The 25,743-nt window shown below is 38.9% G+C and overlaps 1 protein-coding gene across 1 annotated transcript in view; it reads right to left on the reverse strand.

Moving 5' to 3' along the window:
* Positions 1-25,743, reverse strand: part of P3H2 (prolyl 3-hydroxylase 2) — a 150,344-nt gene that overhangs the window by 9,824 nt on the left and 114,777 nt on the right. The window contains exons 2-13 of the mRNA XM_025425348.3: positions 22,904-23,056; positions 21,646-21,835; positions 17,416-17,547; positions 15,413-15,555; positions 14,789-14,878; positions 12,934-12,974; positions 11,550-11,644; positions 5,350-5,477; positions 4,722-4,817; positions 4,004-4,154; positions 2,855-2,972; positions 1,423-1,498 (exon numbers count right to left, since the gene is read on the reverse strand). Coding sequence (XP_025281133.1) covers positions 1,423-1,498; positions 2,855-2,972; positions 4,004-4,154; positions 4,722-4,817; positions 5,350-5,477; positions 11,550-11,644; positions 12,934-12,974; positions 14,789-14,878; positions 15,413-15,555; positions 17,416-17,547; positions 21,646-21,835; positions 22,904-23,056 — 1,413 coding nt within the window. The remainder of the gene's footprint in view (positions 1-1,422; positions 1,499-2,854; positions 2,973-4,003; positions 4,155-4,721; positions 4,818-5,349; positions 5,478-11,549; positions 11,645-12,933; positions 12,975-14,788; positions 14,879-15,412; positions 15,556-17,415; positions 17,548-21,645; positions 21,836-22,903; positions 23,057-25,743) is intronic.

Here is a 25,743-nt window from a genome sequence, read left to right on the forward strand (position 1 = left end):
CGTTCAACAATGAATGAATCACTGATTCTTACATCGGATCCCAGGCATCACTTGCTTTGAAACACTGAGCGTTTCCAAATCTGGCCACTAGATGGAGTAGAAGCAAAGGAATCTTTTCAATCACCTGTCGGGACTTTCTTTCCAACTCTGGGAAGCGCAGGCATTTAAAAATCTGTTTTGGTGTTAGCAGAGCTCAGAAATCAAATGCTTTCTGCACTGAGGCTTTTTTTTTTTTTTAAAATGGTAATTTTGTGTCAGGATTATAAACAACTGGGATCATTGATCTTGATTTAATTTTCCAGATCAGGAAGCGTTAAAATACTCTGTTGATACTTAAGCTTTTACAACAAAGTGTGAAGTATCATAACCTTTTAGATACACATTATTGCATGAAATTGTATGAAATATCTTTTCTTAATTATTCCAATGTTTCTGGGTGATTTTAACAAGAATCTCCATAGGGTTCCCTTATAAATCAGGTAGTACAGAATATTTGATATCATGGGCTTACACCCCAGCACTATCCCATGAATGATAATATGGGTGTTTCACTATTAAGAAAAGGATACAAAGTAGGAGAGGGTTAACATAATACTCACAAAAAAGTTGTGGAGATAGAGTGTTTAATGCAAAATCCTTGACGCTTGTCAGATACATGCCTCAACTATTTAGATTGTGTACAGAGGAAAGATGTATTTCATAATCTATTTACAATTCAATTATCCTCTCAACTGGAAAACATATTTTTCTACCATGGTGTACGCTCTTTGGCTTAATGTCCACAGAATGCTGGCTATATAGTCGATAACTCAGTAGACTGGTTTTCCAAAGGCACTCATTGCCTAGGAAGATGGTAGTTGAAATTAACTTGATTTTTTTTTTACCTATGAAAGTGTATTTAAAGTCTCATCTAATGTGTATATTTTAATCTTTCAGGTGTAGGTTTACTTATAGTCACAATTATATATACGCATACACATATATGGTAATTCTGGTAACTAGGCCTAGAGTGCAATGCTTAATCCAAGCATGCAGAACACCAAGTTGCTTCGGAGCTATTCTGTAGAATCCATTTGTCTAGTCCTAGGCATGGATGACTTAGAAATACATGTTTTTGTATTTCCATCAGACCTTCAGAAGACCTAAGTTCTGGTTCCAAGTCTAACACTAACTACCTATGTAACCATGAGCAAATCCTTTATATACCTATTCCTTAAATTACCCACTTGTAAAACAGATTGGAAGATTTTTATTGATGAGCCCTTCTCTAACATTTTTGATGTATACATCTGCTGGGCCCCTCTGCACCTCTTGAATTGTCAAGCTCAGATATTTGGAATCCAATAGTCTGTGAGTCCTTGGAAAAGGGCAAGATTGAGATGAAGCAATGCTACAAAAACTTGCCTGCAAAGGCTTACTTACGGTCACAGTCTTGGCATCCATCTCAGTGAAAATGAATTCTCCTCCTTCGAAGTCATCATTCATATACAGGAGAGCACTATAAGAAAAGAGAAAACCATCTGTAATGTCACAAGCTTACAAAATCATCTTCAGAGAATACTGAAGACGTGACAAACTGACCAGCCTGACTGGTAAGTTTCCTCTGAACCAGACATTGACAGAACTGACCTTCCTAACCCTGAAGAGTAAGATCAGAAGTAGTTTGGGTCATATCCCTGAAGTATTTATTCGTTTCACTTATGCTAACATTTTAACAAATCTTTTTTTTAATATTTTATTTATTTATGAGACACACACACACACACACACAGAGGGAGAGAGAGAGAGAGAGAGAGAGGCAGAGACACAGGCAGAGGGAGAAGCAGGCTCCACCCAGAGAGCCAGACGTGGGACTTGATCCCCAGGTCTCCAGGATCACGCCCTGAGCTGAAGGCGGCGCTAAACCACTGAGCCACTCAGGCTGCCCTAACATTTTAATTATATTTCAAACTTCATTTCACTTTTTCCCAAGAAAACCTAACTAGATTTAATCTACCCCTTTTGAGCCTGCTCACACTACTTATAACTCTCTTCTTCCCTCTAATGCTTGTATATCTAAAGCATGTATTTTTCCCTGGAAGTAGCCAGAGAGCTTCAAGAGGTGTGGTCTTGCCTTGCACAGAGAAGGGGTGCTCAATAAATGTTTTTGTCTGGAGCATGCTGCTGTAGTAATTAACCACTATTATATACCTGGTGACTTCTCTTTAGACACTAAAGTATCATCCAATTTTTTTTCCTGAGTTTCTAGTTTCATATTTATAGAAGGCAGACATAGTTGAGTGATATTGTAAAACCCCTATGTGCATTGAGACAGCATATCCTGTGTTCTCAGGCTGAGATATGCATCCCACAAGGAATACATTTCAGTGAAGGCTAAACAAATTAAAAAAAAAAACACTTTTCATATTAAAACAAAATGGGCATTTTTGTGGATTAAGATGAACTAAATGTTGTTGGATTCTTAAGATAAAAATATCAGATAATCAGGGTGACTGGGTGGGCTCAGTTGATTAAGCGTCTGTCTTCGGCTCAGGTCATGATCCCAGGGTCTTGGGATGGAGCCCCATGTTCGGCTGCAGGCTCAGCAGAGAGCCTGCTTCACCCTCTCCTTCTGCCTGCTGCTCCCCCTACTTATGCTCTCTATCAAATAAATAGATATAACCTTTAAAAAAATATGAGATGATCAAGTCACTTCCTGGTTGTGGCAGCTGCTTCAGGAGGTTATCTGAGAATCTCTGCTTCACAGAGATTACTCTGACGACAAGCAAAGATCCGTTTTCTAGTTTCCTCGATTTTCTAGGTATTTGGTAACTATTGGGCAAAAGCTTGGTTTTAAGGTTGGTGCTGGTTGTACCTATAGTCCCGGAACGTGTAAGCGGGAGGCTCCTTCCAGCACTCATTGGCCTCAGGATCCAACAGGCAGTTGTCAGCATGGATGGGGTGACTGAGGTCAGTTCTTCTATCCTGCTGACCTGCCGAAAAAGGGAACAGGTGAGAATGACAGGACAGCAGGAGCGTCCAACAGCAAAGCTGATGCCACACTGTCTTTGCCCATCATGGGTACCCTATGCAAATCTGAGACGCAAGGCAGACCCACGTAGATGAAAGAAAGAACTGACTAAGCAGTCAGGAGACCGGTCCTGCTTTGGTGAGATACTTGTAAAATCAAGGGCAAATCCCATCTGTCTGTTCTGCCATAAAAGTTTCTTGATATAAATACACATAATAGAAATTCCATGCATTCACCTGGGGCAGTCCAAGGAGAGGGGCGAAATGAAAATGTAAAAAGAAAGAACTGATTCAGCTGAAACCTCACGTGCCAAACTCTACTCTCAAGAACTTCTCCTTCCCCTCCTACTCAACAGGGTGTGGAAGAGAAGATCTAGGGAAAAAAATCAATCATAAAGGCCTGGAGCAAGGGTCTCTGCCCTTTTTAAAAAAATATAAAAATATAAAAGACAGAGAGAGAGAGAGAGAGAGAGAGAGACAGGCAGAGGGTGAAGCAGTCTCCCTGCAGGGAGCCCGATGTGGGACTCGATCCTGGACCCTGGGGATCAGGTCCTGAGCCAAAGGCAGATGCTCAACCACTGAGCCACCCAGGCATCCCAGGTCTCTGCCTTTTTAAGATTTCTTTCAACAATCCCTTCATTTTCTATGCATCCACTTAATGCTTTTGGGCATGATGGGGACTGTAATTTCCAGGTTCCTGGTTCCCTGCAAAGGAAAGCCCAAAACAGGGAAGCATTTCTCTGTGTGACTTACAGCAAGTAGGAGAAATGGATCTGAAAGGAAGACAGGCAGAGCAATGGGCTTCTGGAACAAGAGGAGGCCGAAAAGGAGAAAGACAGGGAAGGAAGAAATCCATACAAGGTTCTTCTGTTTGGGGGGACTGAGTACTTGGCTAACCCATTAGTCTAAAATGTATCAGAACTGTTTTGCATTGTTTTCTTTCTACTTTCACTGTGGGTGTAGGAGGGAGCAAGTTCAAACTCTGGAATCTTACCAGACAGGGCGGTGCGGCAGACCATGTGTGTATAGGAAAAATACAGGGTTGAGTTCAGCATGAAATAGGATTCTACAATCTTTCGAGCCTTCTCGCTGATGTCATAAAACAGACGGGCACTCTTCAGTGGGACTCGGCCTTCATAACCAAACTGAAGACAAAGAGGAATGTGAGACAGCACTGGGTTGGTCAGAAGGCTTGAGAAAAACAGACAGTAGGGCTCAGTCCAGCAATATAAGGATGGCCCTGTCTACCCTGGCCAGTGGGAACACTGTTACATGCTCGTGGATTCTGGTTAGGAAAAGGAGCCACCGAAATTCATCCTTCCTAATCACAGAGGGAACCCTGAAAGCTAATCTCTCCCTCTTCTCTCCTCTCAAATAACTTTCTCTTCCTCCAAACAGCACTTGGTGTGGTACGGAAGAGCCATGTGTTTTGGGATACTTTCACCATTGCACCAGGAGCTCCTTGAGGACAGGGCTGGAGTGGGTATTATTTGTCAAATTGGAATTTAGGAGATGTAAAGTCTGATAAGTTGGTGCCTAGTGAAGGAATCAAGGAATGATTTAAAACAATGCAGATATCATTTCAGACTTGCTCCTTTCATCTACCCTGAGGGGTCTACATTTTCATCTCTCCTCTTTCCTGTATCTGCCATTCACAGAAGGTCTTGGGTTGATGCTTAGGAACCCAAACCCAAAAGAAGCTACGACTTTACTTTGAGTGCTTTCAGGACAGTTGCACCTTCAAACTTTTCATTGGGTGTATGGGGTGAAGTCTTTCCTCTATATCCATCACCAACAAGCATGATTCCCTGGAAGCAAAATACAAGAAGATGCTTTATTAATGACCACTATGACTTCATCAGGGCTCCCCTCTTGCCTGGACTGCCAGGAAGCTAAGGACCAAAGTCCATAGTCAGAACCATCCCTATTTTGTACCAGGATCCTGGTACCATTAATTCTTCTGATCAAAGAGAGATCTTTATTTAACCTTCACTCTACATTTTTATATAAAATACTACTTTTTGTAGAAATAGGATATAATTAATATATTGGTTAATTACTGATTAAGATAAAGAGATTCTCCCAGTGACTTTATACAGTAGGCAGGGCACATGCTGAATGCTCTTAAGCCACTAACTATTCTGGATCCACTAGCTGTGTCCAGATCTAGACAAAAAGTCTTCCCAAACCAGGCTATGAAAATGCCTCCACATTGATGTCCTGGTCCTAAAGAAAGTGACATTTCAGGCCTGTTTCTCTGACTCCAAGCGAGACCAGGACCAGAGCTCCAGAGCTCACACCAGGCCAGTACTCAGGATCCCCTCCCGCTTCCGTCCTCACACTGGCCACGCTGTGGAGCTCCCGGCACTGTTCTTCTGACAGGACGTTATCCAGGAGAACCCGCTGAGTCCCGTTCAGCTGCTCCGAGTTATAGACAAATGTGATGTTCTCATAGAGTAGAGGGCCACCTAAAGGGACAGAACACATGGTCTTCTCTGTTGCTTCTATTCCCAAGGGGGGGTGGACCACAGAACACTCAACAGTCTTCAATGTGAAATGCATGAGAATCAGTTTGCTCATGAATACTTAAGAATGCAAAGACAAATTGGAAGCTTGCTAAGTACAATATGGATTCAGAAAACAGACGTCTGACCACCAGGTTTCTCCGTAACATCACAATAATGGTATCACATTTGCATAGGATTTGGGGTTTGATAGGAACTCTCTTTTCATTTGATTCCAGTGATGATCTTGCAAAGCAGACTGGGAATCTCCCAGGACACTGCTCTGATAATTTCTAGAATTCTCTTGGCAACTGCACACACTCTTCTCCACAACTCTTGGCTCCTAACTCTGTTACAACATCACATTATGTGATCACGTGTTTGTGCACCCACACACGACCCACATACCCCAGTCTTACTGGTAGGTAGAGAAATACCATCACTAGAAAGCTCAGCTGGTAAATGTACCATCAGGATGGTCACCCCAAGCCACCAACTCCTTCCCAGTCTTCTTCCCACCAAACTGACTTTAGATGGTCTTAATTGGGGAATATTTATTTTTCTCTGTTCTCTAGGCAAATCTGTATATCATTTTTTTTCACACAGGAAGGTTTCCTATAGATATCTGCTCTCTCCCTGGATAGAGCCCACAACTTAATGAAATAGCCCGTATAGGCTTTCGAGAAGGAGATGCTCTGGGGTCATGCTTTAGGTGTTAAATTACAAAATCTAGACCTGACAAGGCTCTCTCCTCACAGAGGGCAGGACTGAGGGCAAAGCCTCTGCTGACAAGGAAATCTTCAGATGTAACACAGTGGAATCAGCTTGAAGTAAAACACTGAACTGAAAGGAAAAAGACTTTCTGCTCTTTATAATACTCCTAAGACACTGGACACGAACCTCTCGAACAACAGTTCACCCTGGAGGGAGGCATGGGGAGGGCTCGGCTTCTCCCTTCTTGCCCCTGTCAAGCAAGGGTCACCAACACACTGTCTAAAAAACACATCAGTTGAAGAAGGAAGAAACCAATTGAAATCAATGTTCCCTCTATTTCTTTAAAACAAATTTGTAAAACTAAAAAGTAGCACCAAGTTTATTCATCTAGTTAGGATGAAAGAGTCACAACAGCTCACAATTAGTGGAATATTCAGAAAGACAGACAGTGTTTCCCAATCTTTAGTAACACATGGTTATCTGAGAAGGGAAAAGTTCCCAAAGGAGCGGCAGTGCTGACACACTATTTATTACAATTTTACTTCTATACTTGTAATTACAAAACCACGAACACTGTACTTATTTATCTGCAGAGTTTCATATAACTTAACACCAAAAGCAAGTTACAAGTTACAAGATTAAATAAAAGCAAGACTGTGAAACCAAGTAAATTCAAGATAGCAATATTAATGAAATGGTTAATGCTATTTTCTAGAAACCAAAAAGCCTCATTCCACATGAATATTCTACTAACTGATCTGGCCCAGATTCTTTTGAGCCAGCATTCTTTGTAGTATTTTTGGTGTGTAATGACTCATTGCACTGCAACTTTTCTCTACTGAAATTACTATGAAATTGTAATATACCATGACTGACTTTGGGCCTTTATCTGGTCCTGATGCATTATTTATAAGTTTATTCGACTTCATTTCTTGTTAGTCTTCAACCACTGAAGTATCACTAACTGGTGCCAGTGTGATGTAGTAGCTGCACCCACTGCAGTGTGAAATCTCACAGCTGGACTTGGCTATTTAGTTGTTATTTAGATGACCTACTAGTTGCCCCATTAACTTTTTTTTAGGTTGTTATCAAAATCCATAAACACAGAATTTCTTAGATTTCATGAATATAACCACATGTTGTAGTTGAGTATCAATCTTTTGGATGAATAGAAAAAGAAAATACACACACACATACATAATTCAATGTTTCTCAGCCTTTGTTCCACAGAAAAGTTTTTGATGAAAAAAGAGTTTCTTGATCAAAGTGTTTGGGAAGTATTAGGTTACACAAAATTTAAGAGGACTTCTTAGAACTTTAAATATATAAATAGGCATCATGACTCTCTGGAGTATCAATACAATATGAAGCAGTTCTTACCTTTAATTGAGCACAAGAACTATCCTTCCTTCCTTCCTTCCTTCCTTCCTATGGCAGAGAGATTCTAAGATGCCCCCCTAATCATCACTGCCTCCTAGGATTCATGGGCTTGCATAATTTGCTTTCCTCAAGTGCAGGTGGGGACTGGAACTTGCTTCTATCAACAGAATATGCCTAAGTGATGGGATATCACTTCCGTGATTAGATTACATAGTTGCAACTTCCGTCTTGCTAGTAGACTCAGTCTATTGCCTTCTCAGCTTGCAGTTGGATGAAGCATGTAGCTGCATTAGACAGACGCACACGGCAGGGAATGAGGCGTCCTCCAGCCAGCAATCAACTAGGAGTTGAGGACCACTGTCCACTAAGACTCTAGGAACCGAATTCTCTCATCTGAACTTGGGAGAAGGTAGATGGAAGTCTGTCACAGACCCTGAAGCAAGGGACCATGCCAAGTTACCCCCCAAATTCCTGACCCCCAGAAACTGTGGGATAGTAAATGTATGTTATTGTGAGCCACTACATTGGTGCCTTTTTTTTTTTTTTTTTTTTTTTTGTGGTTGAGGATAAAAACCTAGTAGACGACCCTCTCCCCAACAGGACTTAATGTAAAACACAGGTTATTTGGAAAGGGTGCTCGAATCCATATAGCTGATTAAGATCCATAGCCAAATTGAGGCACTTTCTCAAATATTTGGAAAAGTAAACTGCATATTCCATTCCCACTTAGAAATTTAAAAGAGAAGTTCCTTCCAGAAGAAAGACAAGATACTTGTAGGTTCACTGAAAAGCATTTTCTAATATAAAACTCAAACAGAAATGGATGACAGACCATGGGTTTAATGAACCAGGTTGGCTTGTACTATGTCATATTTCTTCCTTTTCTATCTGGAGAGTACATTAACTTTAAATATAATTACCTTATTTTCAAAAGATGACTTTAACAGTTACTACAACCAAAACGTTTAGAAAAATCCCTACCATTCTTAAGTTTTATATAAGTATTTGCTATTACTATGCTGATTACTTAGTATTATAGTAAAATATACCTGGTATATATCCTGCTGAGTTCTGGCTGAGGCTTCTTAATAAGCATAAAGGAGTTTACTTTAAAAAGGGCTCCAGGGATATTGACAACTCCCCCAGTCATGCCACATGGAATACACAAAGATCAGGTGAAGGGATGGAGTGCAACACAGTCTTACCTAATAATGTTAACTAACACTAACGGAGTCAGACAGAATCTGTCCTAGAAACTTGCCTTTCATGTAGTTAACACAACCACCCCCGAGAATAAGAGTTTTATACAGAGGTTTCCCACACATGCATTTCACCAAAAACAACCAACTACCCACCCACTAACCAAAAGGAAAAAAAGAAAAAAAGGAAAAACAAATCTTGTCGTTCAAATATGCACGTCGACCAGCCTGCAAATGACTAGTAGCACACCAGACAGAGGAAAACATTAAAATAAAAATAAAAATGTAGTCCAATAAGTTGCGGTTCCTGGGGCCTGATGTGATGGCTTTAGCCAACTCTTAACCACAGCTCAAGGAGATTTAGTTAAACAACTTAATTCTTCTCTCATTCATAAAGTATGTGCCTGGCTCTGACTCTCCAGTTGCAATAAAGAGGGATCGTCTAGGAAAATACTGCTCTGTGCTCACCGCCTGTGGTTCACATGGCAAGAAGGAGCGTTTCACCATAAATATTACGACGTCATACAAGTCATAACAGGGATGTGCTAAGTAACAAGCCCTAATGTGAGCACAGCCCTTTCCCGGCTACAAAAGACTTTTCACACTGATCCTCTGCAAAAAATTGCTATCCTTCTTTTACAGCTGAGGATCACAGAGCCCAGAGACATCAAGGGTCCAGTGATCCATCACACCACAGCACATCAGACTAACGAATCCTGGAAACTAGCATTCCTGATTCCAAGGTCAATGTTATTTCTACTATACTGACGGGGATGATTATGGAACAGGACCTTTGGAAACTAGTGGGGGAAAGGAGAATGGATAACTGATGGATGTTTTTAGCTTGATGATATGCATATCCCATGAACTGGAGTCACTCTGGGATGCAGTCCTGGGTCACTCCCACAGAGCTTCTGAGCCATCCAGTACGAATACCACTAAATACATCTACAGAGTAGATGACAGCCCTTTTGTGAGAGAGGAGAAAAGCTGAGATACATTCTACTCCGTGAAGCATGCATCCTTTCTTACCTCCTCAACATCTGCTTTCAGCCAGACTAAGATATAAAAGTGTTTTCTGGTTGGGAACTTTGCCTCTGTCTACCACTGTTCTTAATTTAGAAACTATTTAGATCTCTAGTGACTACACAGAAGGCTATCTAGCGGTTTCCCAGAGAACATCCTAAGATGCAGTAGCCCAATCAACTAAGCAAATTCTATAGAAAGAAAAGATAGATTTTGGTAGCCCAGCCAACCACGGTCTCTCCCCATCCTACATAGTCTCCTGTTCTATTCTCTGTATTAGCCTTCCTAGCCAGCTGCTGTATCTCAGAGTCTTGGGTAGCCAGTGTGTGTGTGTGTGTGGGGGGGGGGGGGTAGCTTTGAAGCTTGGCAACTATCCTGGAGTTTCCCAAACCCTTACAGCAAAGTGCTGGCTTACTGGCACATACTTCCTGGGTGATTTCTCAGCTTAAAAAGCAACAAGAACTCTGGCTGACCATGAAATTCTCTGGCATTTGTAAAACAGCTTGGGCTTTGTGGCTACAAACCGAGGTCCAGGTCAGATTAGATGAGCATTTTATCCTGTTTACTGCCTCAAACGGACTTGGAAGCTACGGAAGGAAAGGGCTGGGAAATGTGAGAGCTGTAGAGAGCCAGAAGTTTTCAAATCAGCTAGAGGAATGTGCTGACACACTCTCTTGTTGGGGGAAAGGAATACTGTACTTCTTCTCAACACAGGTTTTTAAAACCTTCTTATCTTGCAGTTATTTAATCAATAAAAGGTACATTTTGGATATCTAGAATCTTCTATGTTCCATCTCCAGGTGAGTAAAAGAAAATGGGATTTGGATTCAACATCCTGGGTTCAAATGCCTACTCAACCCATTATGAGCTGTGAGATACAGGCCAGGTCATTATATCTCTGGGAGCCTCAGTTTTCTTGCCCGTGAACTGAGGTTATCTCATGTCTCACATGAGATGCTTCCAGTATTCATATGAATTGTGTCTAAATTTGCCTGAGAAATTATAAAATATACAGATATCGTCATAGTTATTAAGGACTACTACTGAGTTAAACCACTACAGCTAATAATTTATTATAACAATGTTTAGCTCTATTTAAAACCTACTTTTGACAATACTCTACATACATTTCCATGAATTCTGATCTGACATAAGTATATAATGTTGGGCTCTCTCCACCTCTGTGCCTTTGTTCCATTGTTTTATCCACTAAAATAGCTCCCTCCACACCTTTGCCAATTCAACTAAATTCTATTTATCCCTCAAAGTCCTGCTTAGAAATACATGCCTCAAGCACCTTGGATTAACTCATCTACTATCCATATAACCGGTCTCTTTAAGTCCTCTGCTGCACAGTTTATTCCACACTACGTAGCACACCCTCATGGCTTGACAGAAACCCCCGTGACCTCTCCAAGCCTCCAGTACTCAACTGAGGGTGGCAGTGATCATCTGGTCCCTGCCTAGTTCACAGGATTCCTACGGGATGCAGATGAGGGTGTGAATTCGGAAGCACTTTGGATGGAAACCAAAGGCAATGATATACAAATCTGAGACATGGTTCTTAAGCCTTGCTTTCAGAATGTTATAAAATGTAGCAGCCTAGTCAGATTCTGTATTTTCCAGAGAAAATGGGATCTTCTTTCACTGAAATAATAACTAGCTAAGTCGCGCCTCCTCCTTTCCTTCCTATAAGTAGAACTGCACAGATACTTACCCTCTCTTAAGTCTCGATCTATCTTGGGTGATGACTTTTTCCCCACTGACAATCCATGAACTTCTGGCCCCTCCACGTTCACTCCTGAAGGGACCCTGCTCATTAAAAACAGTTAAATTTCCCACTGAATAAAGATGTTCAGAGACAGAGGAAAGGGCAACTTAGTCAGGTAGTCAGTCTATGACTTCATATTGTAAGTTTTTGTTTTACACAAGCCCACCTATGTTTCGAGATCAAATTAACTGCCTGTCACTGCCTCCATGAAGCTCTCTAATTCCTCAAAGTGTGTGCTCTATTTCACTTCTCTAAATATTCTTAGCATCTTTTTTTTTATAGTTAATTGTATCCATAATTTCACCCCCTTGAGATTAGGCATTAAGCCTCAAAAGAACTGAAAAAAAAATATCATGTACCTCTTTACAAGGCTCAGAATGTTATATTTTTGTCTTGAGCGTAGATGGCATCACTGAACTATGGCTTAACTGAAATAAACCATGACCTCATGCATGGTTCTCTACCATTCCAAGAAAGAATATTCAAGTTTCAAACTTGGCAAATATACAAATCACAGCATGATATCCCTTCAGTATACACAGATTGAACAAATCCAAATGTGCACGTCCACTCTTGGATCCCCTGTAATAATTTTAGGCCACCCAGGGTTGAGGCCTTGATGTCTAGTGAAAGACTGTAAGATTTTGAATAAGAAAATCCTGATCCACCAGTCCCTTGTGGTAACACTCTAAAAGAGTCCTTTGCCTTGTCAGAATCTCCATTTCTGAATTTGAAAATGAATAGGCTAGACCATGTCAGCTCAAACCTGTAACTCCAACATTCTATGATTCCTCGAACTGCTTATTAACGTGTAAATTGATTTTTTACTTTTATAGTTTTTCTGTTAAATGGGGTCTATTCATTTCTGATTGAGTTAATGACACCTAATATTTTAGCTTGCAGTGAAACTTTCTGAGCTTCCTGCTTTCAAATGCAGTAAGGGAATTCAGCACGAACCAGAAAAATTTAAGCTCTATTTTATTAATAAATTCAACAGCATCCAATTTTCTCTGATTTAGAATCACAGAATGTGTAGCCTTCAGAGATTACCTGATCCAACTCCTTACTTGGAGGAAAAACGTAAGATTAGAAAGGAAGACAAACTACTCAAAATCACACAGAAGTATGGGAAGAGCTGGGGCTAGAAGGTAGAGCTCCTAATTCCCAGTGTGGAACTCATTTAATTATATTTTTTGCCTATTTCATAGAGTTAAGGTCCTTATGATGGGTATGACTCTTAAGTCTACAAAAGTCATTTTGACTTTAAAAGTCCCAATGACTTTTAAAGTCATTAAAAGTAAACAGATTGTATTCTGAATGAAGAACTCACCGATTCTCGTCATGTCGTCCTCCATATCGGATCCAATAATTCTGTTTTGAATTAAAAAAAAAAAACTACTCAGTAGCTTTGTCACTAAAACATAACTTACAGAAAGAAAATATACATTTCAAATACTCAAAAAACCTAAAACGTTAGGACACTTGCATGCTGCATAAAGATACAATATTTTTTAAATTAATATATAGAAAAGCTAAAGTCAATGCAATTTTGGCAAAGACAAATGATGTACAAATGGGTTTTTAAAAATAGCCTGGAATTAGCTTAAGAGTTTCTAATTTTTGTTCAAGAAGTGATTTGGAATTTGGTGTCAGGAAGACACTTAAAAGATCATTCAGTCCAACTCCCTTATGTCTTGAGAAAAAAGCAAACAAAGGAAAAAATTCAGCTTCATTAATCATCTGTGCAGAATCATAAAGTGACTTTTTCTGAAGTCTCTTGGGAAGATGCAATTTAAAAAAATAAGAAGTGGGAGCTGGATATAAGCATACTAGAAATGTTATTTAGAATTAGTATACTTAAAATTACCCTAATTTTTAAAATGTGCCAATAAAAATATGACATAACTAAAACAGAGATGAAAAAATGTTACAAATAGGATGTATTACAAATAGTGCTTTTTATAAACATTATGACAGGGACATTATATAAAGAACTTATATAGCTAATCAACAGGTAAATGAAAAAAGGGCATGTCCAGATAATTCAAATCATAGGAAAAGTAATAACAATATGTGGAAAGTTTGTTTTGGCTGTCAAAGGAGTACAAATTAAAACAACAATAACATACCATTTTGTAGATAAGAAATACAAGTGATTTTTAAACGTTATCTCTCACTGCTGAGATATTTATAGTAAGCTGGTACTTCTAATGCTTTGCTAGAACTACTGAAGGTATCAAAAAACTCTTAGAAAAGCAATTTCAAGAACTTTAAAACTTCTCATATCCTTTGATGCCAGAATAATCCCATTCCTGGGAATTTATTCAAAGGGCACAGTTCAATACAGAGGAAAATGCTTCATGCATTAAATACGGTAGGAAAAAAATCAAAAACAAAAAATTCAGTGTTAGGAAAAGAGTTTATTTATTGCGTGTTCTATACATGTAGCTAAAAATCATTCTAAAAGCTGTAAAAATGTAGAAATGGCTTATGACACCTTAACTAAAATCAGAATAGAAATCTATCCATACCATAGTAGTAGCTGGGCAAAAGGTGTGTCTTCATATGAAGACCAAAAGTCAACACAGACAAGTGGAGTCAGCATGATGAAGAGTACAATTGAGGTGGGCTCTGTTCTTTATGAAGTCTTTTTAATGTTTAAAATGTGTAAGTGAAATACAAAATGTCACATCCAGAATCTGAGGCATAAAACAGTCCTGAGGCAAATGCATCAGGTACAAAACACTTCTCTTCCCCCCACATATATTTGCTCTTGACTTTGGATCTCAGCGATATGGAGATCTATTAAAGTCTTTTAATATTTATCACATATTCTGAGTAAACACCCACCTCCCACCTCCCCAGGTTTTGTTAATACAAAGCAGATTAGAATCTTCAGTAAATCAAGTTGGGAAATAAAATCATAAATCAGTAGTCCATTGAGTGTGCTTTTAAAAAATATTTCTTGGGGCACCTCAGTGGCTCAGTGGTTGAGCGTCTGCCTTCGAATCAGTTTGTGATCCCGGGATCCTGGGATCAAGTCCCTCATCAGGCTCCCTGCAGGGGGAGCCTGCTTCTCCTTCTGCATAAGTCTCTGCGCTTCTTGGTCTGTGTCTCTCATGAATAAATAAGTAAAATCTTTAAAAAAAAGAACCAAACATTTCCTCTTCCCTCTTTGCTCTTACCGGTTCAGTGTATGAAAATCCCAGACCCTCTGCAGCTGATTTTATTAGTTCTGATTCCAATTTATGACGCTTCACGAACATTGCCAAATCCTAGAGGAAAAAAAAATGAATGAAAAGTTTATATTTAAATAACAGTTAAGAAATATGATAAATGCTCAAGTGGAAATATTTTTCAATAGACAGTGACAAATGAGCTAAGAAAATATTCACAGCTGCAAAAAAAGTCTCCATCTCAACAGACTTTCACAAGCTATCATGTATGAGAAAAATATGCTTCTGGCATTAATAATTAAAGTACAAAAGAATAGCATTCTAGAACCTTGACTAAACTGCTAGGGATCCCTGGGTGGCGCAGTGGTTTAGCGCCTGCCTTTGGCCCAGGGTGCGATCCTGGAGACCCGGGATCGAATCCCACATCGGGCTCCCGGTGCATGGAGCCTGCTTCTCCCTCTGCCTGTGTCTCTGCCTCTCTCTCTCTCTCTCTCTCTGTGTGTGTGACTATCATAAATAAAAATTAAAAAAAAAATAAACTGCTAGATATCTGTAAGAGCAGTGCTACACTTTTACCAGTTCTGCCTAGAGCATCTAGCAGAATGCAGTTTCTTCTCAGGATGTTGGTCTCACCTCTCGGGCCTCAATGGATGCTGGGTCACTGCTGTCATCCAGCAGACCCTCGTAGTAATCCACATTGTCTAGGACATCCTCATCATCTGGATGGAGGAGAAGATAGGCCTTGGCACACTCCAAGGCTTTCACATATTCACCAACTGAAAGACCAAGGAGTTGTAGCATTAGAGTTAGGCTAGGTCGAGCCAGAGGATTTTCAAGAAATACTTCAACATGTTCTAGGTGAGGTCAGCATTAAACACAAGTGAGAGGGAAGATAAGGTGAAGCCAAACAGTCGACACAGAAATAGTCACAGATAAAACCAGATTCTCAAATATGGAGAACAAACTGATGGTTGCCACAGGGGAGGGAGGTGGCTGAGGGGATGGGGGAAATATAGGGGATTAAGAAGTGCAAACTTCCAGTTATAAAATAAGTAAATCACAGAGCTGAAATAACAGCATAGGGAATGCAGACAATAAGATTGTAATAACTTTGGTGACAGATGGTGACTATACTTATCATGATGAGCCCTGAGTAATGTACAGGATTGTTGATTCATTATATTGTACACATGAAACTAATATAACACTCTGTGTTAATTATACTTCAATCCTATGTCTCTGCCTCTCTCTCTCATTAATAAATAAAATAAAACATCTTAAAAAATAAAAAATATACTTCAAAAAAATAGCCACAGACAAAAGGAAGGACATGATTACATGATTTCAGTATTTAAAAGGTACTAATTTTGGTCTGCTTTGGCACTTAGATGTGTTTTGTATCAATTATTAAAAGTTTCTACCTGAAGATGTTGTTGACAACTTATATTATTGAATACAAATAAGCAGAGCAGAATCTGGGGAGCTAATTCTGTTTTGGGGCTGAGTTTGACATCGTGTTTTCTAAAACCAATTTCAGTGATCCCAATTCTATTCATTGCTTTAAAAAAATTACTAACAGCACAATGTCCATGAGTAAGGAGACACATAAAATAAATTCTAGTACAGTATATGTGGATTGTATATGTGGATGTAAAGAAAAATTAATGAGGAAGATCTCCATGTACCGATAAAATTAGGTTAAACCATATAAAATTGCCAAAATTTGACCTTTTTTGAACTAAGCAAATGGTAATTTCATAGGTCCAACCTACTAAGGAAATGCTTTTCATGATTTTATTTTTAAATAATCTTTACATCCAACATGGGGCTCAAACCTACAACCCCAAGATCAAGAGTCACATGCTTTACTGACTAAGCCAGGTATCCCCTGATATATTATTATTATTATTATTATTATTATTATTATTATTATGAGAGAAAGGGAGACTGGAGGTTGGGGGCAGAGGGAGAGAGAGAATATTAAGCAGGCTCCACACCCAGTACAGAACCCCAATGTGGGGCTCTATTCCATGACCCTGAGAGCATGACCTGAGCCAAAATCAAGAGATTGATGCTTAACCAACTGTGCCACCCAGATGACTCCTCCCTACTGATATATACTATTACATGAAGAAAGCAGTGTAAAGAACAGTGTAAATAATACATTATCTTCTATGTATAAAAGGGGGAAATAAGTTGGGTTTTGTGTAGGGGTGTGTGTGTGTGTGTGTGTGTGTGTGTGTGTGTGTTGAAGAGACAAATCGAAAACTAGTTATAGGGCATGAAACTGGGTTGCAGAAAAAAGTAAGAAAGGGAGGCTTTTATGACATTTGGTCTTTGAATTTGTGAATATATCATCTATTAAAATTAAGTTGAAAAATTAAATGTAAAAATCCTGAAAAATGTCAGTCTAGTGTAATTGTCAGGACATTATCACAGCATTTTCCCACTTGTGGCTTCACCTGTTCTCCTTATCCTGAGTTTGCCATGATGTGAGATGAGAGAGAAAAAAACAACAACAGGTAAATCCTCATTGCCTCAATGGTAAACTGGGAAATGCAGAGGACAATTTGATGTCTGTAATGATGAACAACAGCTCTCCTTCAAAAGGTCTTCTGGAATGATCCACACCTTACCTCGATAGTAGGCGAACTGTAGGTAGTCATAATGCAGGGGAAGAAAGTTCTCGATTGGAGACAGGCGGCCGGGGCGAGTGGCAAGTTCCCTCACGCACTCGTGCTGACAAACCAGCACCTGCATGTAGTGATCTGGAAGGCAACAGTGAGGGAGGTGGGTCGCTCCAGTCTGCTGGAGGGTCCAGACTTCAAGGTGGGAGCCACAGTTAGACAGGGCATGCCCCACCTCACCACACTGTGAGGGCCACCTCGTTATCATCTTCACTTCATGAGCAGGAACTTCTCACAAAGGAAGGAAATGACTTGCCAAAGGCCTCCTGGTCAGTGATCCCTAGAGTAATGAACAGTGGATTCCAAACCTTGTGTCCTCTAGTCTTTTCTCCAGACTGCACTTTCCACTTCTTACCCTTTTTCTTTTTTTTTTTTTTTTTTTTTTTTTTTTTTTTTTTTTTTTTTTTTTCTTACCCTTTTTCTACATCTCCTGAAAAGTGACACAGGCCATGTCAGCCCACCCGTGCCCATGTGAACAAACGCCTTTCCCATTTAAGACCTCTGGGGCCTCCCTTTGGATACTTTGGGTACATGTCCTGGATCAGGGTTGGAAGTTCAGATCCCAGTTATGCTAAGGAGCAGTTGAGAGAAAGGACAGCCGTGCATATGAGGAGCTCTTTCTCCTTGTTAACATTTTCAAGAACTTTTCCTAAAGGGGAAATAAAAACAATATATATAATTTTTTTACATCTATCGATCAGGAACCTATTCTACTCAGTTACCAAATAGTCCATCACCCGAACATTGGAAATCCTAATACTGTAGGGACTGGTAAAATAGGAGGAGGAGGAAAGCTAAAGCATTTAGATACACATTTTGTCTCTTTCTCTGTTTCCCTTTCTCTATCACCATTCTTGTCATTTCTAAACAGGCGAGGATTCTCAAGTGTAGGGGTCATCTTGCTTCCGTTAGCTCTGGGCTCTCTCCTATCCAAGCATGAGCTGAGGAAATGACAGTCGCTAATGTTCCAGAAAACAAACACTTCCTACATTTTTTCCCAACTTTGATTTTCACAATGAAGATAGAAATAGTCTTCTCCAAAAAGAGAAGATTTTATTCATGTCTGTGTAGAGCAGGCTTTCTTGAGAATGACGATACAACTGTCTGACTTCATGACTTTACATTTTAATTTAACACAACTGCCTCCTTTCAAAGGTTCTCTGTTAGGCAGAGTTTGGCTCATCTCTTAATGACTTGAAGAGAGACCCCAGAGCACAACAGAAAGGGCGTGTGCATTTTCTGGTGTGTAGGCAAATGGGCCAGTTCTTGCGCAACCTGGCAAACTCAACCCAACATAGCACAGCTAACAGAATCCCTACAGTCTATTGGTTCTTATTTTTTTTAAAGATTTTATTTATTTATTTATGAGAGACACAGAGAGAGAGATGCAGAGACACAGGCAGAGGGAGAAGCAGGCACCACGCAGGAAGCCCAATGGCCCAATGTGGGACTCAATTCCCGGACTCCAGAATTACAACCTGAGCCGAAGTCAGACGCTCAATCACTGAGCCACCCAGACATCCCCAGTCTATTGGTTCTTAATTGCAGCTGGAGGATGGGAGGAGAAAAATGAGTTCTGTTTATTTGTTTAGCATGTTAGAAATAAACAGCTATATAAATAGCCAATAGATAGCTGTTTTATTTCTTACAAAAACGACAAACAACCTTCAACTGTTTCTCTTAGTTAGCTGGCCATTGGCATTCCTCTTTACCTTCTAACACACATTCCTCCTAATTCCAAATGACACGCAAAAGGAAGAGGTAGAAAATACACCCAACAAGACCCAAAATCTGAATCAAATTATTTTTCGACACAAGACACAAAGAGCAAACAAAATGAGTGATAAAGTGATCTTCTTTAGGGCCTCAACAAGCATAGTTGATAATAAATGGCATTGAGAAGCCATTTGTATTTTTCTCCTATTTTTAGTGTTGTTCTATCTCAAAAATCCAAATATTCTGGCTTTCTAAATATATTCTGTATTTTAAAAGCCACTTTCACTTTTAATTTAGAACAGTTTTGAACCACACAAGAATTTACAGCGTTATAACACATTTTATTGGTTGTATTTCTTGTCTCCTTTCTAAATCAAATGTTATTGCGCAATTACTATGTTTTAATAAGTTTGAGATACAAGACCCTTGTGTGGGAATATTTTTAAAATTTTTCTTCTCATAATAAATTGGAAATGCATCAAATTCTCAAGAAGACTTACCATATTTTTGTAATATATGATCTTTGATTGAGCTTCAGGAACCATGACATTTTTTTAAATCACTTTTCTTTACTGGAAATAGGGGTAATGGTGATAGTTGTATTAAGTATTAAGAGCCTGAGTTAGGAGATGTCTATTCTTTCCCAGCAATGAAGATGCTATGGTGACCTCGAGCAAATCATTAAATGTTATTCTGTGGGAATCTGTCAGTTTTCCGAAATCAGACATAAGACATTCGCCAAAGCTGTTTAGTGGCCATTGGTAGAGGCAGATGTAGAGATGATTGGTGGCGGGGGGTAGAGACAGGACACATATCCTTACACAACTACAAGATAATAAACCATAATAAAGGAGAAGCATTCCTGAATAAAAGATTACGTGTAAAGAATACTTAACAATTGAAATGTGAAACACACATAAAACTGATATTCAAATGAGCGGTGCGCAAAAAAATGTATGGAAATGACTGCAGGAAGCCTAGCAAAATAAAATCTTTGGGGAGAAAAATCCTCAATAATTCAGATATTGGTACTGATATTAGGTGAACTGAGTTGGTTTTGGGTAACTGAATATGTGGCAGATAGGTCATCCAACAAATTGAATTTCAATCTACCTCATAAGATAAATTTTGAAAGATGTTTCCTAATCATCCCTCTCAAAGACCTTAACAATTTATGATCTATATTTTCAAAACATAGAGTATTATTGATCCTTTTAATCTGAAATGTGATTGATGGATATGTCATTTTCTTCTCCCCTCCCTCCCTTCCTTCCTTCCCTTTTTTTCTTCCCACTCATTCATTGAATAAATATTTACTAAGCACCAATCTTTGTCAGTCAGTATACTTAGGGGCTTAATCTTCAGCCCCTAAGAAGATAGGACATTAGGCAAGTGATAGAGGAAAGCAACAATTTTCAAAGTCTGTGAGTGGAAATGAACATGGTATTTCCAGGAAATGCCACAGGAGGGGATCTAAGAGACAGAAAGAGAGGGGATGAAAATATATACAAATGCACAATCATGAAAGTCCTTATTAAAGGTTTTGGGTTTTATTCTAAGTGCAGTGGGAGCCTTTGGTGGGGGGGAGGGTGTTCCATGAATATACTCTCTCTTTTTTTTTTTTTTTTTTGGAAGAGTATTCTGACTGCTTACATAGCAAAACGTCATTAGGACATGAGGACCAGCAAGGAGGCTATCACCATGGCTTTGTTAAAATATACTGTTGATCTGAACCAGGGTGGTAGCAAAAGGGGTGGAGTGAACCAGGGACTCTTACATGCTATTAGGAGGTAGCACCTACCAGAGCTTGGTAACAAATCAGAGGAGAATAGGAATTAAGGGAAATGTTGGATTGAAAAATAATGTTTTGGGATTGGTTTAGAACTACTAGTGAGGGGTGCTTTTCATAGAGACAGAAAACATTGGCATTTGGGGAAAGCGTGAGGCATCAGCCTCAGCCTAGGGTGTGATCCTGCGGACCCGGGATCGAGTCCCGTGTCGGGCTCCCTGCATGGAGCCTGCTTCTCCTTTCTCTCTCTCATGAATAAATAAATAAAAGTCTTTAAAAATAAAAAAAGAACAACAACAACAACAAAAAAGAACATCACACAACCATTCAATACAATAAGGTAGACTATGTGTACTACTTACATGAGAAGTCCACACTGTATTGTTAAGCATAAAATAAAAAAAAATATGCTCAAAATAAGTATTCACAGTATTGTCTCATTTTTATAAAAAATAATTATAAATAAGTACGTAAACATTTACATATGCATCTGAAAAGGTTTGGGAGCACAGTCACCAAATTTAAGCTAGGTAGATTTATTTATAGGACATAAGATGATTAAATAGATGTTTCATTTTTCACAATTTATACTTTTGTGTTGTTGGAATAATTTTACAGACTGCATGTAGTAATTCTATAATCAGGAAATAAATAAAGGAAAAAATAAGCTTTACCTGCAATGGCTTCATAGAGACCAGCTTTGTACCCTAAGTACTCATACTCTTCAAATCTCTGAGGCCCCTCACACAGGGCTCTGCACTCCATATCTTCATTGAAATATTCTCTTAAAGCTTGCTCAAAGTACTTGATAGCCAGCTCAAAGTCATCAGCCTCATAATATTTAACTCCTGCACTGTAACTCTCCTGCAAAGAAGAGGAAGAAAAAAAAGTGTGTGTGTGTGTGTGTGTGTGTGTGTGTGTGTGTGTGTGTAGATAGATAGATGGATTTCTATCTATCTATCTATCTATCTATCTATCTATCTATCTATCTATCTTTTTTCCCCAAAGAGCACCTCTGAAGCACTTGAATAGCAGTATTTAGGCAGACTCAGGATCATTTGGGGAGTGGGGCACTGGGCTCCTGTACTGTGGAAGAAAAATGAACGGTTTTACTGGGAGATAAAGACTAACTTCCCTGGCTTCACGGAATTATAAATAAGAATGGAGTTATCAAGCAAGCTGAATGCTGTGGCATCAGTCAATTTCATATTTTTCTTGAGCACAGACATGTAGAACAGTATTTTCTAACCTCATCTGAATGTAGGGATGGCCATGCAACAAAGCCCAGCCAGGTAGACTGATGTGGGTGGCCATGACACATTCGTTTTCCAGACCTGACTGACACAATTTAATAATGATGATGATGATGATGGTGATGATAAAAGGCTTATATTGAAAATCTTCTCGTATCTTGTTCTTCAATCATCTTGGAAGTCACGTGTCAGGAATGGTGACCTCTCTGATTGAAAAAAAAGCCCTTCCGACTTATTGTGATTTCAAGTAAGTTTTCATTTAAAGTCAGTAATATGTAGCTTTAAAATATCAGAATTTGTAAAGTAGAAGGACAGTGGAAAAGCAATGGACTGGGAGCTAGGAACCACAGTGTGACCTGAGCAATTCATATTGGCTTCAACTCCCATATGTAAAGTTTGAAGGGGGCACTGAGGTTCAGAGAGGGTGACAGATCTTTATATCATGTTCTACTTTTCACCATATCATATAGCTTTTCTAAGGGAATTTTAACCTTCTTTCACCTTTTTTTTAACTCTAATAATTACAATATATCATCTGAGAACTCTGGCAGTATAAAACTATTACTGTATTAGAAATCAAGAATCAACCTGATATACCCATTCCAGGCATCTGCTTTGAGTCCAGTGAAACTTAGGAATACCTATCTCCTTCTGCTTAGGGCAAGGATCCTCTGCTCACCAGATGTGGTTTGGCTTCTCGATCTACCAATTGGAGCACTTCAACGCCGGCCATTGTTCTGTAATTCTCGATGTTCTGCTGCATTTCCATATGCTCAGGGTTGGCCATGAAAAATGTGTGGGCTGCTTCCACTGCCTTTTCCAGCTGGTTAAGCTATGGAGAAAAAAAAAAAAAGAGGCCCAAATGAAGGCAAACATTTCTAACCTGGCTCAGTACTAGTCCAAGGGCTAACAGCTAAAGTGGCAGGGACAGCTTCCAGGTTACATTCACTATACTCAATCTCTGTACTACAAAGTGGAAGGTTAATAAACAGAGATCCTAAAATGATACATGGATATTCAGGCTTTAGTGAAAATAGCTAAATGTGGTCTATTCCAAATTTATTCTTTTCCCACTCTTTTCTGAACCATCTGCATTTCTGGGAAGCTGAATCTTTCTGCTTCTGTTTGTTTCATGATTGATCAAAATAAAAAGCTGCCAATGCTGTGCCACCTCTAATTCATATTTTTAACATTTTTATCTTTTATTTTCTCTTTTCTTTTTGTTCCTTTTGTCTTTAATCCTTACAAAGGGAGTATAAACAAACCTATGACTTTCCAAAGGATGAGAATGAGTATACCTCCCACTCCACCAAATTTATCAGGCTTTAGAATGTGAATAATACAAAAACCAAAAGAATACAAAATAACATTCCAATGCATAACAAATGCTGAATGCAGTACATAAAATGCTTTATCACACTCCTTTGATTGAAATATTTGATTCCAGATCTACAATTTAGATTCTAATTAATACAAAAGGAAGAACTTCTAATAATCACTACATAGGCACTACAAAGACTTCTCCTATGCCACACAGATTCTCCATGAAATGCAATTTTAACAAAATAGAATTAAATTTACTCAATTTAAGACATTTTGCTTTGTGCTTTAGACATAGAGAACATTTATAGACAGATCCGTTTGCCCATATCAGAAAAATGAATATTCACAGTAATAACTTTTTCATGGTAAAATCCAAATACGTTTTTTTTAATCCAAATACGTTTGATCTATTTTAGAATATGAAGGCATGAAAACTCATTGTTATTTAAAAGTAAACGTAAAATCATGGAACAGCATAAAAGATTCAACTTAGTCTTGCCTGAGTCTTACCACTCAGGTATTAGTAAGAAATATAAGTACTGAATTCCCAAGTCCCCAGCTACTGCCATTTTGTAATAATGGCAAATAATCTTAGCCCTCACCACAGAAAACATAAATTGCCCTATCTTAAGATCTGAGATCCTTACTTTGTCTAATCATAGTAAAGCCTTCCCTTTTCCTGTTGAATTTGCATGCTCTTAGCTACTGGCCTTCTTTCCATTAAATCTTGCCTTATTAGTTTCCCTGCCACTTTTACCTTTGTCCTCAATTCTGTGCTCCCAGAATAATATTGGCTGTCAAAATCACTAATTTTGGATGTGGTTTCTTTTTTAATTTACAATTTCTCAACTTCTCACTCACTAAATATGAATTGTATGGACATCTACACAGTGATGAGTATACAGATATAGAGGAAAAACAGTAGGTTCTAAGTTCGGTGTCTGTCTACACTTATTGATCAAGTAAACCTGGAAGAAGTTATCAAAAAGAATGTAATCTTGCCATTTGCAATGATGTGGAGGGAACTAGAGACTATTACGCTAAGTGAAATAAGTCATTCAGAGAAAGAAAAATACCATATGATTTTACTCATACACGGAATTTAAGAAACAAAACAGATGAACATAGGGAAAGTGAAGGAAAATATACAATAAGATGAAAATTGATAGGGTAGCAAACCATAAAAGATACTGAACTCCAGGAAAAAAACTGAGGGCTGCTGGGTGGGGGGGGGGGTGTGGGCAGATGGGGTAATTGGGTGATGGGCAGTAAGGAGGGCACTTGATATAATGAACACTGGGTGTTATATGCAAGTGATGAATCACTAAATTCTACTTCTGCAACTAATTATTTTTTTTAAAGATTTTATTTATTTATTCATGAGAGACACAGAGAGAGGTAGAGACAGAGGGAGAAGCAGGCTCCATGCAGGGAGCCCAACGTGGGACTCAATCCCGGGTCTCCAGGATCACGCCCTGGGCTGAAGGTGGTGCTAAACTGCTGAGCCACCCAGGCTGCCCCAATTCTGCAACTAATTAAAAAAAAATGATAATCTATAACTCCTGTGGACACATAATTTATGAGGATATAATAAAGTCTTTGCAGTTGGTAGAGACAGTCTACAGCTAAGAGTAAAACTATAAATTATGAACAAAACAGATTAGCACTGACATACTCTGGTTCTATAGCACAATCCATTAAAAATTGATAGAACATACATAAATACTTCTGTTTTTCACTTTTCCACCTTCATCGTTTCTTCAGGCTGTTCTAATGATCTAGAGAGCCTCTATCTCTTGGTCTTTTCTTGTTGAAATCTAACCTATCCCATAAAGTTAAGCCTAATTCCTGACTCTCTAAGAGATCCTTTTTCAACACTATCGCTACAGTCAAGTACAGCAATATCATCTTCTCCCTATTTCTCTATGAGCACCTATCATACTCTGCTGTACATTGCACCTCCCTGAGTATATTCATTTCTTCTAGTAGAGCTCTCTGAGACTAGAGGCCATAAGAGTTCTTTTTTGTTTGTCTTCACCTACTTGACATGTAGATGAAGTCTATGATATGGCTTAGGAGAAAAAAAGAACTTCTAACAAGTAAATCTCTTACACAAATCAAAAAGTGTATTACATGTGAGTATGCTTCTTAAGCTCTACTGGACTAAAAGGACGTCAGTTTAATAACATCTCTGAA

Source organism: Canis lupus, chromosome 34 (genome assembly GCF_003254725.2).
Source record: "Canis lupus dingo isolate Sandy chromosome 34, ASM325472v2, whole genome shotgun sequence".
NCBI lineage: Eukaryota > Metazoa > Chordata > Mammalia > Carnivora > Canidae > Canis > Canis lupus.